The sequence below is a fragment of the Pteropus medius genome, unplaced genomic scaffold, assembly GCF_902729225.1.
Source record: "Pteropus medius unplaced genomic scaffold, Ma_sr-lr_union100, whole genome shotgun sequence".
In the NCBI taxonomy this organism is placed as follows: domain Eukaryota; kingdom Metazoa; phylum Chordata; class Mammalia; order Chiroptera; family Pteropodidae; genus Pteropus; species Pteropus medius.
In genome coordinates this window covers 376,834-392,269 of record NW_024353789.1, presented here as the reverse complement: position 1 = coordinate 392,269, position 15,436 = coordinate 376,834, and the positions used below count along the sequence as shown (strand labels likewise).

Below are 15,436 nucleotides of genomic sequence, written 5' to 3'. Positions count from 1 at the left end.
TTTTTTTTTTTAACTGCATAATGGCTTCCATAATGTAGATCTCACAGACCGCAGTCTAGAATCTTCTCCTTGGAGCCCAAGCCTCCACATGCCTGACTCTGCAGCACTAAGCTCAGCAGAGGGAGATATGAGTAGTTAAGTAACCAGCTGGGACCTTCACCCTGCATGCCTTTCCTTATCCCTCTGAGCTGGGCCCCCTACAGGCCACCCAGAGCTTCCTACCTCTTTCTTACCTGGGCTGTTTTGGTCAGCATGAGCTGAACCTCATCCCCTTCCTCCTCATATTCCAGGCCCTCCCCTCCATGCACCTTTTTCACACACCTTTCCTTCCCACCTTCTTACCTTTCCAGCTAACCTTCCTTTACTTTGCAAGCCAGTTTTCTGCCCTCCTCTCTCCCCGCCCCCATCTACCACAACTCCTGTCCCACTTTACTGCTCCCCAATTGTCTGAGTTTTCCATCTGCCAACTCATTGCTTGCTTTTTCACTATAGAAACAGTTCCCAAGACAGACACACAATGTTTACCATGACAGGAACCCCCTGTATCTCTCTGTCCTGCAATGCAGGCCTGTCCTGCAATGCAGGCCCCCCACTTGGGCTCTAGAACTCCTAGTGTTGGGGAGCACACCAGAGAAGGGGTGGGGCTCAGAGTCCTGTGGAGGATGGGAGCCCTGAGGGGGCCCAGCCTCCCTGAAAGTCCAGCCACACTGACCTTGCCCTCATCATCTTCAACCAAGATCTTGCCAGGCTTCATTTCTTTGATGATGCCCCCAATGGCAACACTGGTTTTGTTGGCAGAGTAGGGGTTCAGCCACACATGGTCACCCTACAGGGCAAAGAGAAGACAGTGGTCAGACCCCTGTTCCACCTTTCCCTTTCTGCTCCAGACTTACTTCTCCTGGGGGCTGTTCCTTTGAACTAAGAGCTCTCAAGGAAGCTGGGAGCTTTCTCCCTGCACCCTCCTCCTCTTCCTCCTCCCACTACTCTTCCTCTCCTTCCTTCCTTCTCTTCCTTCCTTCCTTTCTTCTTCTTTTTTTTTCTTCCTATCTCCTCCTCTCTCTTCTCCTTTTCCTTTTTCTTTTTCCTTCCTTTTCCTTCTTCTTTTTCCTTTTCTTTTTCCTTCCTCCCCCTCCTCCTCCACTACCTTTCATTCTTCTTCTTTTTCCCTTCCTCCCCACCCCTCTTGGTCACTCTTGCCAGGATAGTACTGGGAAATGGCAGAGGGAGTATCCTTGGCCTAGTTTGGTTCTAAGAAACAGACAAGCCATATTTGCAGGAAGCAATCTCTCTGTGAGGTGGGAAAAGAGTCTATGCCATATGAATAACCCTATCATACCCAAAAACATTGGCTGAGTAAAAGTGAAGATAAAAATCTCACTAGGTTTCTGCTATCCTGCAACATGGCGTTGACCCACATAACATGCCTTCTGATCCATAAAAGCTCATCCCATTCAAAGAGGAGCAATCCAAAAGGGACCATCACAGATCTACACACAAAGATACTGAAATTCAAAAGGAGAAATGGAGCAGGCAAATAATCCCAGGAAAAACAAACAAACAGAACTGCCACAGAGCAGTGGTAACTTGTGACCAAGTATTTCATCAAGATTTCTAAAAACTTACTGAAGTGCAGATTAGAGTCAAAAAAGGCTCAGAAATTAGATGGTAAGACAACTGAAAGAATAAGCCACAAAATGGCAGAACTCAAGAAAGAAATGGAGGAAAAGAAATAAACATGGGTCAGAAATAAAAGCAAAATTGGAAACAACAGGGGAATAGAATAATGCTGCTAAACTCATGGTAAACATCATAGAAGACAATGTAAAACAATAGTAATATAAACAGAGCCACTTTAAAATGAAGCCGGAGCTGCCATCTCAGAGGGACTGCCTTGGACATCTTTCTCCTAAACCTTTGGAATGTTAAAAACAGAACAAAATAATCTTTGAACTGGATCTAAAGCAACTTTGTGTCTCAAAAAACTGTTTGCAAAGACAACAAGAAAATTATTTTGACTACCAAGCTGAAAATTAAAAACATTTTTTAGAATTATCATCACTATTTAGCTTATCTGAAACAACAGAAATGTCTTCCTGTTAATGTATTTGTTCCCCTTCCCCTTCTCATAAATACTTCTTGCCTTGGTCTCCTAATGGGAACATTACTTGGGCTTCTGCCTGAAATCAGTACTTCTCAAAAAATGCTTGTTGCCTCTTGCTTTGGCCTTTTATTTTTAGGTTAACAATAGGAAGGGAAAAGGTGAGCAAAATGACATTGAAATTAAAAGAAATTAGGATTAGGGAGAAAAGGATAGATATGGAAGACAAATAATTGGAGAAGAAAATTAGAAAAAAAATAGAAAGATTATTTAAAGATATAATTTATGGCAACTTTTCAGAAATGAAGGAAGCCTTGAATCTACAGATTAAAAACACAACAGATATCAGGAACTAATTACAAAGAAAAATCAACTCTAGGACATATACTAATAAAGGTTATTGGACTTCAAAAAAAAAGAAATAATTTTTTGGGGGGTAGGCAAACAAAGATATCAGTTCATTTATAAGGAGAACATTCAGGACAAATTCAAATCTTGTATGAGGGCCAAACAACTGCTACGAAGATCTCAAGAAAAGAGCAATCCACCCATTAGAATGACCACTGTCAAAAGAACATAAAACAACAAGTGCTGGTGAGGACATGGAGAAACTGGAAACTTCTGAGCTGTTGGTGGAAATGTAAAATGGTGCAGCCACGAAAACACACTATGGACGTTCCTTAAGTAATTAAAAATAGAATTACCATATGATACGGCAGTCCCCCTTCTGGGTATATATCCAAAAGAATTCAAAGCAGGATCTCAAAAAGATATTTGTATACTAATATTCATTGCAGAATTATTTGCAACAGCAAAGAAGTGAGAGTAACCCAAATATCTATTGACAGATGAACAGATAAACTAAATGTAGTATACTGTATACATGTAATGGAATATCATTCGACCTTAAAAAAGAAAGAAATCCTGTCACATGCTACAATGTGGATGTATCTCAAGGACATTATGCTAAGCAAGTCACAAAAGGACAAATACTGTTTGATTCCACTCATATGAAGGATCTAAAGTAGTTAAAATTATAGAAACAGAAAGTAGATAGGACTGAAGGAGGAGGGGGGACAATAGTGTTCAATGGTTATAGGTTCAGTTTCACAAGATGAAGTTCTCAGATCTGTTGTACAATAATGTGAATATACATAACACTACTGAACTATATGCCTAAAAATGGTTAAGATGGCAAATTTGATATTATGTGTTTTTTACCACAATGAAAAAAGAGAAAAGAAATCCAATAATTTTTTTACCCAAATTGTCATTCCGGTATAAAGGTAACAAACATTTGTGAAGATTCAGTATTATTCCCAAAGGCTTGTGGAAAAAACGAGTAGGGGACAAACTTCAATCAACAGTATAAAGTGTAAAAAATAGATCCTTGGGACAAAGAGAAGAGCATAAAAGCTTTCAAAAAGAAAAAATAAGTTTTATACGAAGCTCAAGGATTAGAATGGTGTCAGATTTCTCAACAGCAGTGCTGGAGGCCAGAAGACAAAGTGGAATAAATGTCTTCAAAATTCTCAGGGAAAATTATATCTAGAATGGAATCTTATGCCCAATTAACCTCAAATGCAAATGGATGTGTTTTCAGACATGCAAATTGTTACAAACATTTGCTTCCTATGAACCCTTTCCTCAGGAAGCAATTACAGGATGTGCTAGATAAAAGCAAAAGAGAGAAATACCTGGGGTCCAGAAAAGGGATTCAGTGTGAAGGAGAGGCAAAAAGAATAGAATGTTCAAGATGGCTGTGAAAGAAATTCCAAGATGACAAGTGTGCCTCAGAAATATAAGATACAAGTCTAGTTATCACAGGTCAGCAACTCTGGGAGGGATTTCTTCCTGAGGATGAAATTGACTAAACTCTCAATGAATCAGAACATTTTGAAAGGAGATAGACATATCTGGGAGAAAGTTGGGGTGAAAATCATGATAAATACATAGAAAACTAAGCAGATGGGGGAAAGAATAATTACAAAGTCTAGCGAAGGAAAACACAGCACTTAGAGTATAGAGCATGGTTCAACAAGAGTAGCATTTACTTAGATAAAATAAGTAAATTCTATACAGATCAGATCAAAGCTAGGATTTAGCAATTTCAGAAGGATGGCGAGACAGATAGTACATGTATGTGTGCAGGGGTTAGGGGTTATGGGGGAGGAGCTAAGGCCTTTCTTACACAGTGGGAAGTCAATAATAGATCATGCCTGAAACCAAAAACTCAAGTTGCAGTGTAGCATGTTCTTTAGAGACATAGAGGAAAAGATCAAAGAATCAACGGGAAGGATTAACTGTGACTTTTGGGGAAGAGGAAGTGGGAGACTGATTCTTTAAACTGGGTTCCTATACAATTTTATGAAGATAAAAGCAAAATTCAAAAGAGCAACACAAAGGAATTCAAAGGAACAATTGCTAGGATACAGAAGACCAGCATGAGCAACATACTCTGCTCAGTGAACTAAATTACATCAGAACCTCTGAGACTAGGAAGAATTTCTTACAACAGGATGAAATTCCGGTGTGAATAATTGCAGTATGCAGCTGAAACAGTTGGCAAATCACCAAAGCAAGAAGATTAAAAGTCAAAGACACGATGGGCATCTCACAGCAAAATTGATATTAACTAGAGATGAAGAAGAGAAAGAGACCAATTCCAATATAGACTGATGATGTATCAGCCCGACATGAGCTGGAAGAATAAATAAAAGAGTCAGAACATGAATTTTGTTCACTCCATTTGACCAAAGCTCTAATGAGAAATAATGAGAAGCCAGCCAGCAAAAAAATAGAGCATCTTCATGAACACTATTGGTAGAAAAAGATGACTGGGCAGAAGCAGCTGAATGAAGAAAAGAATGAAGGAGAAAAGTAAAAGCAGAGGCTATCAGCTACAAAGGAAGTAAAGTCTATATTGAGATTCAAGAAATAGAGACTGATTTACAGAAACCATAGAGATCTACTGAGCCTTCACTGCTCTTCGTGATAAGAAATAGCTGACAACCAGCTGCTACCCATGCTACAGAAAGAGCTCTTGCAGAAGGGAAGGTGGTAGTCCAACAGCTTGAGACAGAAATTACTACAAGGAAACCCAAAGATCCGAAGTGAACAGTCCACTTCTGGGAGACCTGATCCTCTGATGCCTTCACGCCACCATCTCCCAAGATGAACAGGCTTTTTTGGCCCACTTGCTAAAAGTGGTACTGTGCCCCAATACCATGTGCCCACCCTCCATGTCTTTTCCTTCATGCAGAAGAGATGGGCCTAGCGATAGTTCTGTGCTGGCAGACAGATTGTGGAAGAACATCCTCTGGGCTAAGCCCTAGCACAGGTCCATCAGCAGATCCACAGAAGCCTGGCCCTGCCACAGGGACAGATAGCATGTTTACCTCTGGTGCCGAGGGCCCCTATTTTCCCAGGAACACTTTCCCCCAGTGCCTGGTCATTGGATCACCTTCCCATCTGTTAAGTCATGGGTTAATTGAGAATAAGGAATGAGTGATTTACCATCAAGCTTAACAAATGCTCATGGCTTCATGAACCAGGGACTGTGCCAATTTAATGGAGAGGCACTTTGAATTTCAAAATATTTCCATGCAGTCTTGCCCATTGAAGGGTCCCCAGTCCCTCCGTACATGGGTATGAAAAAATTCAGAGTCCTCATTTGGAAAGAAAAAGAGACCGAAAACCAGACAGCCCCACGTTTATTTGACAGATGGTAAAACTGAAGTCCAGAGAATGGAGAGGTCTGGATAAGGTTACACAGCAAGTGGATGCAGAGCTTTCCCATATTTCTGAAGTGTGAAAATAAAATTTCTCCAATACAAATCCTAGTTTAATTATATTAGAAAAGTTTACCAGCCTGGTGGGGTTGGGAGGAGGTCCACTGCTAATTGCTTTTTTAAAAAATAAAGACTCTTTTCATGAGGTAGTTATTCATCATGTGTGAATTTTCTTAATAAGAGATTAGAGCAAAATTTAAAACCTGTTATATACTGAATTGTCATCCCAAAATTGATATGCTGAAATCTTAACCCCTAATGTAATTGTATTTGGACATAGGGCCTTTAAGGAGGTAATTAAAATTAAATGAGGTCAAAAGGGTGGGGCCCTAATTCAGTAGGACTGGTGGCTTTAGAAGAGGAATTGCACAGAAGGAAGGCCATGTGAGGACATAATGAGAAGGCAGCTGTCTGTAAGCCAGGACAGAGGTCTCACCATACACCAGGCCCCCTGATCTTGGAGCTCCAGTTTCTAGAACTGTAAGAAATGATTTTCTGTTGTTAAGCTATCCAATCTGTGGTATTTTGTCACAGCGGTCTGAGCAGATAAATAGAAAGCTTCTATAGACCTGGGTTTTAACCCTACTCCGCATTCCATGAACTACATGGCCTTGGGCAAGTCACTTTAACCTCGCTGAGCTTCAGTTTCCTCATCTATTGAAAGGGGCAACTTCACAGGGCTGTCGTAAAGATGGCATGTAACATGGGTAAGGGGCCCAAATAGTGCCCAGTGCAGAGTAGACACAGATAGAGGATATACTAGTTATAAGCTCAGCATGGTTCTGCCCTCTATTCGGCAATCATTTGGGCCTTCTGCAGGAGTCACTAATGAATAAGACCATTACCCTCCTCTCAAGGAACTTATAATCTTAGAAGACAGAGCAGGACACAATTACAGTTGAGAGTGAGTGATATGCTCCAACTCTGCCTGAAGTTAGTCATATTCCCAGTGGGAACCTTGGAGCCAATGCATTTCTGTGTGAAATAAGCCTAGCTTTGCCTTGAAACCTCCTCCTGCCCCAAAGTGATGCCAAATTCTAATGTTTGTGATTGAGTTACCAAAAGCCCTTGCAACCCAAATCTGTAGACCGTGTGTGTTCTCTCTCTAACCTGAAACAACCTCATCTGTATTCTATAATTGAGAAAAACCAACCCTGGCTGCCCATTCTGTGAGTTAGACACTTTGAGGGTTCAGTCACAGGAGCCCTGAGGCGTATGCTAGGGGATGCTGCCCCCTCACAGCAATGTGGATCCAGCAGCCAGGAGACGATGACCATTTTGTGGCTTTCCGTTGGGGAGAAGAATTTTTGGAGAACTTTTTCAGCAAAGAGGACATTGCAGCAATATCTGGCTTCCCTGGATTTTGGCTAAAATTCTGGAGGGCAGGGATGGACACCTGGACTGTTTGGGGGGCTCTCCTCTGGACCCCCTCAGCCCCTGAGCTTCTAGGTCATGCACTCACCACCCAGGTTGTCTAGAGGCCTATCCCCACCTCCCCTACTCCAGGGCAGGGCAGTGTCTCGGTGTTTATCAACTCAATAGTAAATGCAAAGCTCCTATGCTCCCTTCCCACATGGAGCTGTCTCCTGACCACTGAGACATAGCAGGCACACAAAAGATGTTGGCTGAGCTGAGGGAAGACGATGCAGAACCCAAAGTGGTGATTTGCCCATCGTTTATTCCCACTCTTTCTGGGTGAGCTCCCTGCAATTGACGCAATGAGACAACAAATGAGAAATGCCTTTGTCAAGACATTTTAAGTCTGAATATAAGTGAGGAATTACTGAGCATATGTGGCCCCTGCTGAGGCCCAGAGGCTAGCCAAACTCATTTTCTTTAGATAATGTAATCTGTCTTGTTCCTCAAACTCCAATCATCCTTTCCTTGTAGGGTCTCATTGCCTGTCTTCTTTCCTTGGGAGTGATTTGACTCAGCCTTTGGTAACTGCCACAAACCACTCCTAGATATAATAGATGCAGTTCTCACCAGCTTGAAGACCGACATCCTGAGACAGCAGCTCCTCGCAGCCTGTGAGCAGAGAGAAAGCAGAATGTCAGTCATCATGCCCTGACTCAGAGGCCCTAGATAGTGAGGTGTGTTCATCAGCATGTCCTAGAGTCCCTGACCAGGATCCTGGCTCAAGAAATGACTCTTGAATAAATTAATAACCCTGTCTCATCCAAGTATACAAAGATGCTTTTAATGTAGGGAGGAGGCAAAAGAACATTTTAAATGTTAAATTAAGCTACATTCAGAGACTGCAAGATGCTGATCAGCCCCCTACAGCCAGACCAGGAGGAAACCTGTAGAACAAAGGAAGATTTCTGCTGAAATCATTAACAAATCATTTACACATACCATGAAGGCAAAACAGAAAAACTGTCTTTAAATCCCACCCTACACAAAATATAATCATTCATTTCCTATGGCTAAAACCATATGAACCTATGGATCAAAGGCTGGGAATTGCCAGCAGGCCTTTTCAGCTACCTATTCTTACCTTTCCACACTACATATTCTATCCTTTCTCACTGTTCTGCACATACCATCAAAGGAAAATGGGTAAACAAAGTCTTTAAACTGTAATTCATAGAAACTAAGAATGATATACAAACTGAATTTTCTGAACACTTGGGGCTTTTTTCTTGTCTTGGCTTTTTTCTTGTCTTTGCTTCTTCTGTCTATGGAAAGTTGGCCCTTCTCTCATAAACTTTATTTTTGACTCTGACCCCTGCATGCATTCGAATTCTTTCTTGCGCTCAGCCAAGAACACTCTTTTTCAGAGCAAGGCTTGAGCTCTGCCCCCACTCAGGGAAATTTGCCCTGTTCTGCATCACTTTCTCAGTTTCCTTCATTCTATCTCATCTTTATTGAATGTTTATTTTGCAGTTGGCACTGGGCTCAACATAGGGAATGGGGGTGTAGGCGGAAACTGAATGTGACAGTCTTTTTGCTACTCTGTTCTGCTGGATGAAGAATTTTCTTATTCCAATTTTTATTTAGTGCACAAGTATTTATCTGTTTAATGACAATCTAAAACTCATAGCATTTGTCGAGCACCTTCAAGGCAATAATCAGACTGTAGATTCCTTTTTAAGGTCTGATATTACATTTTTCTCCCTAACCCCAAAGGAGCATGGTATCTCTTTTCTGGGTCCTGTCCGCTGTCTCTTGGGGCAGATGGAAAGAAGGAACCTATGGCAGAGCCTGAGAATCTAGGAAAGCTATTCTGGGGGTGCTGCAGCCTTTCCTCCCACTCTCAGCGATGACCCCGTGAGGGTATGTCCATAGAGGCCAGAGGTGGGCATGATGGGAGAGTGCAGCTCTGCCACCCACCAGCTGTGGGAGCTGAAGCAGATCCTGCCAGTGACTTAGCACACTCCTTCCTGAAATGAGAATGCTGGGGTTTTGCAGGGCTGCTGTGAGGTTAGACACCAGAGAGCTCTTGAAATGTTTGTTTGTGCCCTCAGGCCTTTCCCAAGAAGCACACCTTCATCCCTAAGGGATTATCATGAGGAAGCTGCTGCCCGGGTTCCCCAGATTCCCTCTCCTCTATCCTAGAGAAAGGGCCCAGGTGACTGTCCACTACCACCTGAACACCCACAGCCATCGTGGACCCAACCAGGTAAGACTTTGGAATCTGCTTGTCTTCATTTTCCAGGTGGGTGGGAACTGGACAAACCACCAATTAACAGCTGTCTTGGGGGAAGACCTCCCAGGTAACAACACTGCTCTGAGAAGGAATGCTGCTGTCCCAATTTACAGGGGAGACAATGGAGAGTGAGAAATGTTGAGACTCTGCAAAAGCTATTCAACTGGTAATGAAAAAAGAGGATTCTTCTGCCGACATCTGAAATCCATGTTCTTTGTCCTACTTCCTCTGCTTTGGGAAAGTTTAAGAGTCTAGATGAAAGTGCATAGAAGCCCTTATGTGAATCCTGACTCCCAAGCACCTCTTTTAAAGGGGAGGCTGGCTCAGTCTTCCCACTGCACATAACCCAGGGAGGTGGAGGCTAGGAAAGACGCAGAGGAGCATTGCTCTGCCTCTGGATCCCCATTGTTGCTCTTGTGTCTCACTTTTCCACGCCAGGTAGAAACTTGTGACTTACCCACAGTTTCCGACTCTGTCATCCTCTGTCACCCATGGCATCTGAACTTTATGTAAAACATTTTATCTCTTTCCAAACACCAGGATCTGCCTCACAGGTGCCTCCTGCCAGTCTTGTTCTCTTCTGGGGGTGACCTCCCATGAGTCCTGAACTCCCACTCCTGCGATCCCAGATTTTGGTGACCTCCACTCTCCCATGACTGGCCCTCATCTTCCCATGTCCCAGAACTTCTTCACATCAGAAGCCATCTCCTCCAGCTGCCACTCTCCAGCCAGCACCATGGAGGCCCCGTGAGCAATTGTTTCTCATTTCATCATGACCCTTTGGTCGCTCCGTTTCTCCCCAATCTATCAACTTGCATCTTAGCTTCATTTCTATTCCAATCAATCTAGAAACTGCCTTAAATCTTTTTTTAGAACAAAATGGATTTATAAATACTCTTAAATAGAATTCAAAAGTAAAGTACAATAAGCTGCACACCACATGGAGCCCTCTGGTCCACCACTCTCTTGTAAACACTGTTGACTCCTGCTTTCACCTTGCAACATTCCAGCCCTGAGCGTAACATGATCAAGGATGGGCCACACTCCCACCAAGGCAGATGCAATGGTGGTTTCATGGCCTGTATGTCCCTTGAGACTTTCAGAATAACCTTTAAGGGACCCTTCTGTGAGTCCTGATAAGGTCTTCCTGAAAAAAACAAAACAAAACAAAACAAAAAAATGAAAAACAAAAAACTCTGTTTCAATTCAGAGTTCCCTCCCCCACCTCTCCACTCACTCTACAGAACACCTAGATAAAAGAAAACCACACTCAGCTTCCAGCTTTATCCACTCCTGGCCTTCCCCTTCCTGTGAACACTTAAGGGAATGCCCAGGAGAAGGGACCCCTCTGACAGCCTACACTCATCCTTCCAGCCCTGCCTTCTCTAGCCTTCTCCATCAGGGCCTTGATATATTAATTAATACAGTGGTTAAAATAAATCCACAGATCTTTTGACACTCCTCCCTTCAAAAGATGGAGACTTGTTTTCCCGTGTTGAGTGTGGACTTAGTGATTTGCTTCTAATAAATATAATAAGTTGGAAGTGATGAAGTATAGCTTCTAAGACTAGTGTATAAAAGGCTTCATGGCTTCCTCCCTGCTCTCTCTAAGATCACTTGGCTTGGGGAACCTTGGTGCCTTGTCATGATGACACTTAAGCAGCCTTAGCAGGGGCCCATGTGGTAAGGAACCGAGGTCTCCAGTCAACAGCTAGTGACCTTGGAAGCAGATCTTCCAGCCCTGGTCAAGGCTTCAGATGACCACAGCTCCAGCCAACATCCTGACTACAATCTTATGGGCTGAATTTTATCCCCCCAAATTCATACGTTAAAGTCCTAACCTTCCACTACCTCAGAATGGGACTGTGTTTGGAGATAAGGCCTTTAAAGAGGCAATGAAGCTAAAATGGGGTTGTTAGGGTGGGCCCTAATCCAACCTGCCTGGTGTCCTTGTAAGAAAAGGAAGAGATACCAGAGGTGTACGTGCATAGAGGAATGACCATATGAGGACAAAGCAGCAAGAGGGTTGCTGTCTGAAAGGCAAGAAAAGAGGCCTCAGAGAAAAACAACCCTGCCAACACCTTGGTCTAGGACTTCCAGCTCCAGCACTGTGAGAACATAAATTTCTGTTTAAGCTGCCTAGTCTGTGGCATTTTGTTATGGCAGGCCTAGCAAACTAATATCAACCTCATGAGAGTCCCTGGCCCAGAAGTGCCTAACTAAGCTACTCTTGGATTTATAACCCTCAGAAACTGTGAGAAATGTTTGTCATTTAAACTGCAAAATTTTGGAGTAATTTGTTTTGCAGCAATAGACAACTAATACAATTACTCATCCCTCTCTCATCTTCACCCATTCTTACTCTTCTGGCTTTTCCTCTCTTCATAGAGATAAACTCAGGTCTTGTCTGTCTTGAAGTGAATTTTCTTGGCCTCATGACACCTTCCAGCTACTCCTCTCCTCTTGCTTTGCTTCATAGCTGAGCCGTTTGATGAAGTTGCCCCATCACACTGCTTCCAGTTTCACCTTTCATACCCACAAACACTGAACTGACTCCTCCAGGGCCAATGTTGTCCAAGACCTACAGCTTCAATCTTTCTTTCTCTCTCAATTCTGAGATTCTCAGCCATGCTCCTTTTCCTACCTGCACTCCCTTGGCTTCTGCAGAACTTCACCTCCCTGTCTTCTCTTTGCCTCTTGGGGTAACTTCAATTTCCTCCTAGGGCCCTTTCCCTCACCTTGACCTCTTGGTGTCTGAGGGAGATGTTAACTGATTTTTCTCTGTCTGGTGTGCCTTCCTCTGTTTCCCTTTGGGGAAATTTTCCTTCCCTTCTCTACATCATGTTTCTGATGGGAACCGTGAATCATGGTACCCCAGAGGGCATAAGACCCAAGCAAGGGCCAATTACAGGCTATTCCTGGGATGTTCTGAATTGGAGCTGGGGGTTGGTTTTCTTCTCTAGTCTTAAAATTATAAAATGTGATTCCAAAATGACCAGGGGTTTTGGTCCTAGTTTTCTGAAAATAGCTGGTTTGAGAAGATAAAATGGGCAAGAAGGGAGGGAGGGAGACAAAGATAAAAATCTTATCTCCATCTTTTCCATTTTGATTACTCGAGCTAAGCCATTTGGATTTTGTCATTTAAACCAAGGAATTCTCACTGATATGGTGGCCCTTATTCTATTCTCTTTTAGCCTACACATTCCCGTTGTACATTCCCACCTGCTCCCAAAGTCAGAGTCAAAGCACTGCTGAGTTCCAAATCAACCCTCGTCTTTATTCTGAGCTCCTGACCCACCAAGGCCCTATTCCTCTGGATATCTCCAACAGATGTGTTATAGGTACATCAAACTCAACATGACCACAGCAACTCATCCCCAAACCTGCTTTCCCCTGCATTCTTTATGAATGAAACTAGCATTGTTGAAGAAATTGTGTCATCCTATTATCCTCATATTGAAATGATCGCTTGGCTCTGATGATTTTCTCTCTTATAAACTTGAAGCTCTCAATCATATGTTGTCTATAAGAAACCCACTTTAATATAAAGACACAGCTAGATTAAAAGTAGAGAGGTAGAAAAAGATATATCATCTAATACTAATCAAATGAAAGCTGGAGTAGCTCTATAAATGTTAGACAGGGTGAGGAAAATTATGAGGATTAAAGAGGGGAATTACATAACAGCCAATTCTCAAAGAAGACATAACAACATCTAACATGTATATGCCTAACAACAAAGCATCAAAATATAGGAGGCAAAAACTGATAAAACTACAAGAAGAGAAAGATTAATCTACTATTGACAGATCCAGCAGGCAAAAAAACCAGTGATTGAACTCAACAGCACTACCAGTCAATTGAATTTAATGGCCATTTATAAAATACTTCATTCAATAACAGCAAAATATACATTCTTCTCAAGTTCACCCTGAACATTCACTAAGCTAGATCACATTCTGGGTCATAAACACACCTGAACACATTTAAAGAAATAGAAAACATACAACATCCACTCTCAGACTACAATGGTATTAAACTAACAAAAAAAAAAAATAGCTGGAAAATTTAAAAATATTTGGAGATTAAGAAATCTCCTATATTTAGGAATTTAGGAATATATATATTCCTAAATAACACATGAGTCAAATAAATGTTTGGAAAAATTTTTAAATATTTTCAACTAAATGAAAATGAAAATAGAACCTATCAAAATTTGTGGAATGCAGTGAAAGCAGTGCTCAGAAGGAAATTCATAACACTGAATATATTTATATGAACAGAAGGAAGATCTAAAATCAATAATCTAAGCTTCTACCTTAGGAAACGAGAAAGAAGGCAATATAATTTTAAACCACGAATAATAAAATAAATAATAAAAATTAGAGCAGAAGTCAAATGAAATTAACAACAGAAATCAATAGAAAAAATCAATGAAACCAAAATCTAGTTCTTTGAAACATCAACAAAATGGATAAAATTCTAGCCAGGCTAACCAAGAAAAAAATACAGAAGACTACAAAATTCTAATATTAGAAATGAAAGTGGGACAACCCATGGATAACTGATTTGATTTCATGGCCATTGAAATAATAATACAAGAATATTATGGATAACTCTTTATCTACAAATTTGGTAACTTAAGGTGAAATGAACAATTTCCTGCAAGACACAATCTACTAAAACTCATGCAAGGAGAAATAGACAATATGAATAAGCCTATAGCTATTAGAGAAATTGGATCAATAATTAAAAGCCTTTCAAAAAAGAAAGTACCAGGTTTTTAAAAGAAAGTACTAGATGTTTTCACCAATGAATTCTATCAAATATTTAAAGAAGAAATGATATCAATTCCTCGCAATATCTTCTAGGAAACAGAAACACAGAGAACATTTCCTAATTCATTCTATGAGGCCAGCATTACCCTAATACCAACACCAGATAAAATGCATTAAAAGAAAAGAAAAACTAACAGGGGGAAGATGACAGACTAGATAAAAGCAGGGTTCATCTCCTCCCAGGACCACATTGAAATTACAACCAAATTATAAAATAATCAACATGGTGAATCACCTGAAGTCCAGCTGATCGTAACATCTACATCTGATAATATAAAGGAGCCACATCGAAGCCAGTAGGAGGGGCAAAGTCCCAAATCGGCTGGACTCTCACCCATGGGTGGTGGAGAATCACCAGGAGGGAGAGTGAAGCTGCAGAGTTTCTCCTGAAGGAGAGGGGGGTCCTGGTCTCATCTGGGGGCTCCCCAGCCCAGGGAAGAGGAGATTCCAATAACTCTGACTGTAGAAACTAGAGGGATTCTGGCCATCTGCGTGAGATAGAAGGCGACTGAGCCCCTAGATGTCACTTTGAAAGACCTGTGCAAAGGTTTTCTGACCTGCAGACACTCGCCCGGGACATCGGCGTTGGGTCTGAGGCTTGCACAGGATTCATTCTGAAAAAGTCTCCATTACTTGGAGTCAGAAAGAGGGCTGGAAAGGCAGCTACTATTGTGTTTTAGTCCGGCCCCCCTACAGACACATCAGCTTTATTGTGCACACCCCTCCCACAGAGCCATTAGGAGATGCTGGTCTGAGGGGATCAGCCCTCCCCACCTAACCTGCAGACTGCGGGGTGGGGGAGGGGGGGTGGACGACAGTTGTTTATGGTTGGTTGCCAAGCCCTGAGCTGAGTGATTCAGAGTGAAGTATTCACAGTGAGTCAGCCATTGTTGTGAGCAGCATTTCTAATCCCAGCAACAGTGACTAGCGCTGTGAGCCCCATTTCAGAGATAAGGTCAGGCAGATTATTGCTGCCATCACGAACTTAGGCAGATATCGAGGGCCTGTGCGCCAGTCTCAGACAGCAGCTGGTCTTGCTGTGACCTGGGCCTTATGT

The 15,436-nt window shown here is 42.1% G+C and overlaps 1 protein-coding gene across 1 annotated transcript in view; it reads right to left on the bottom strand.

The window, feature by feature from the left end:
- Positions 1-15,436, bottom strand: part of MYO7B (myosin VIIB) — a 98,372-nt gene that overhangs the window by 73,637 nt on the left and 9,299 nt on the right. Inside the window, exons 2-3 of the mRNA XM_039851281.1 lie at positions 7,876-7,917; positions 713-826 (exon numbers count right to left, since the gene is read on the bottom strand). Of these exons, the coding sequence (XP_039707215.1) occupies positions 713-826; positions 7,876-7,893 (132 nt within the window). The 5' untranslated portion in view covers positions 7,894-7,917. The remainder of the gene's footprint in view (positions 1-712; positions 827-7,875; positions 7,918-15,436) is intronic.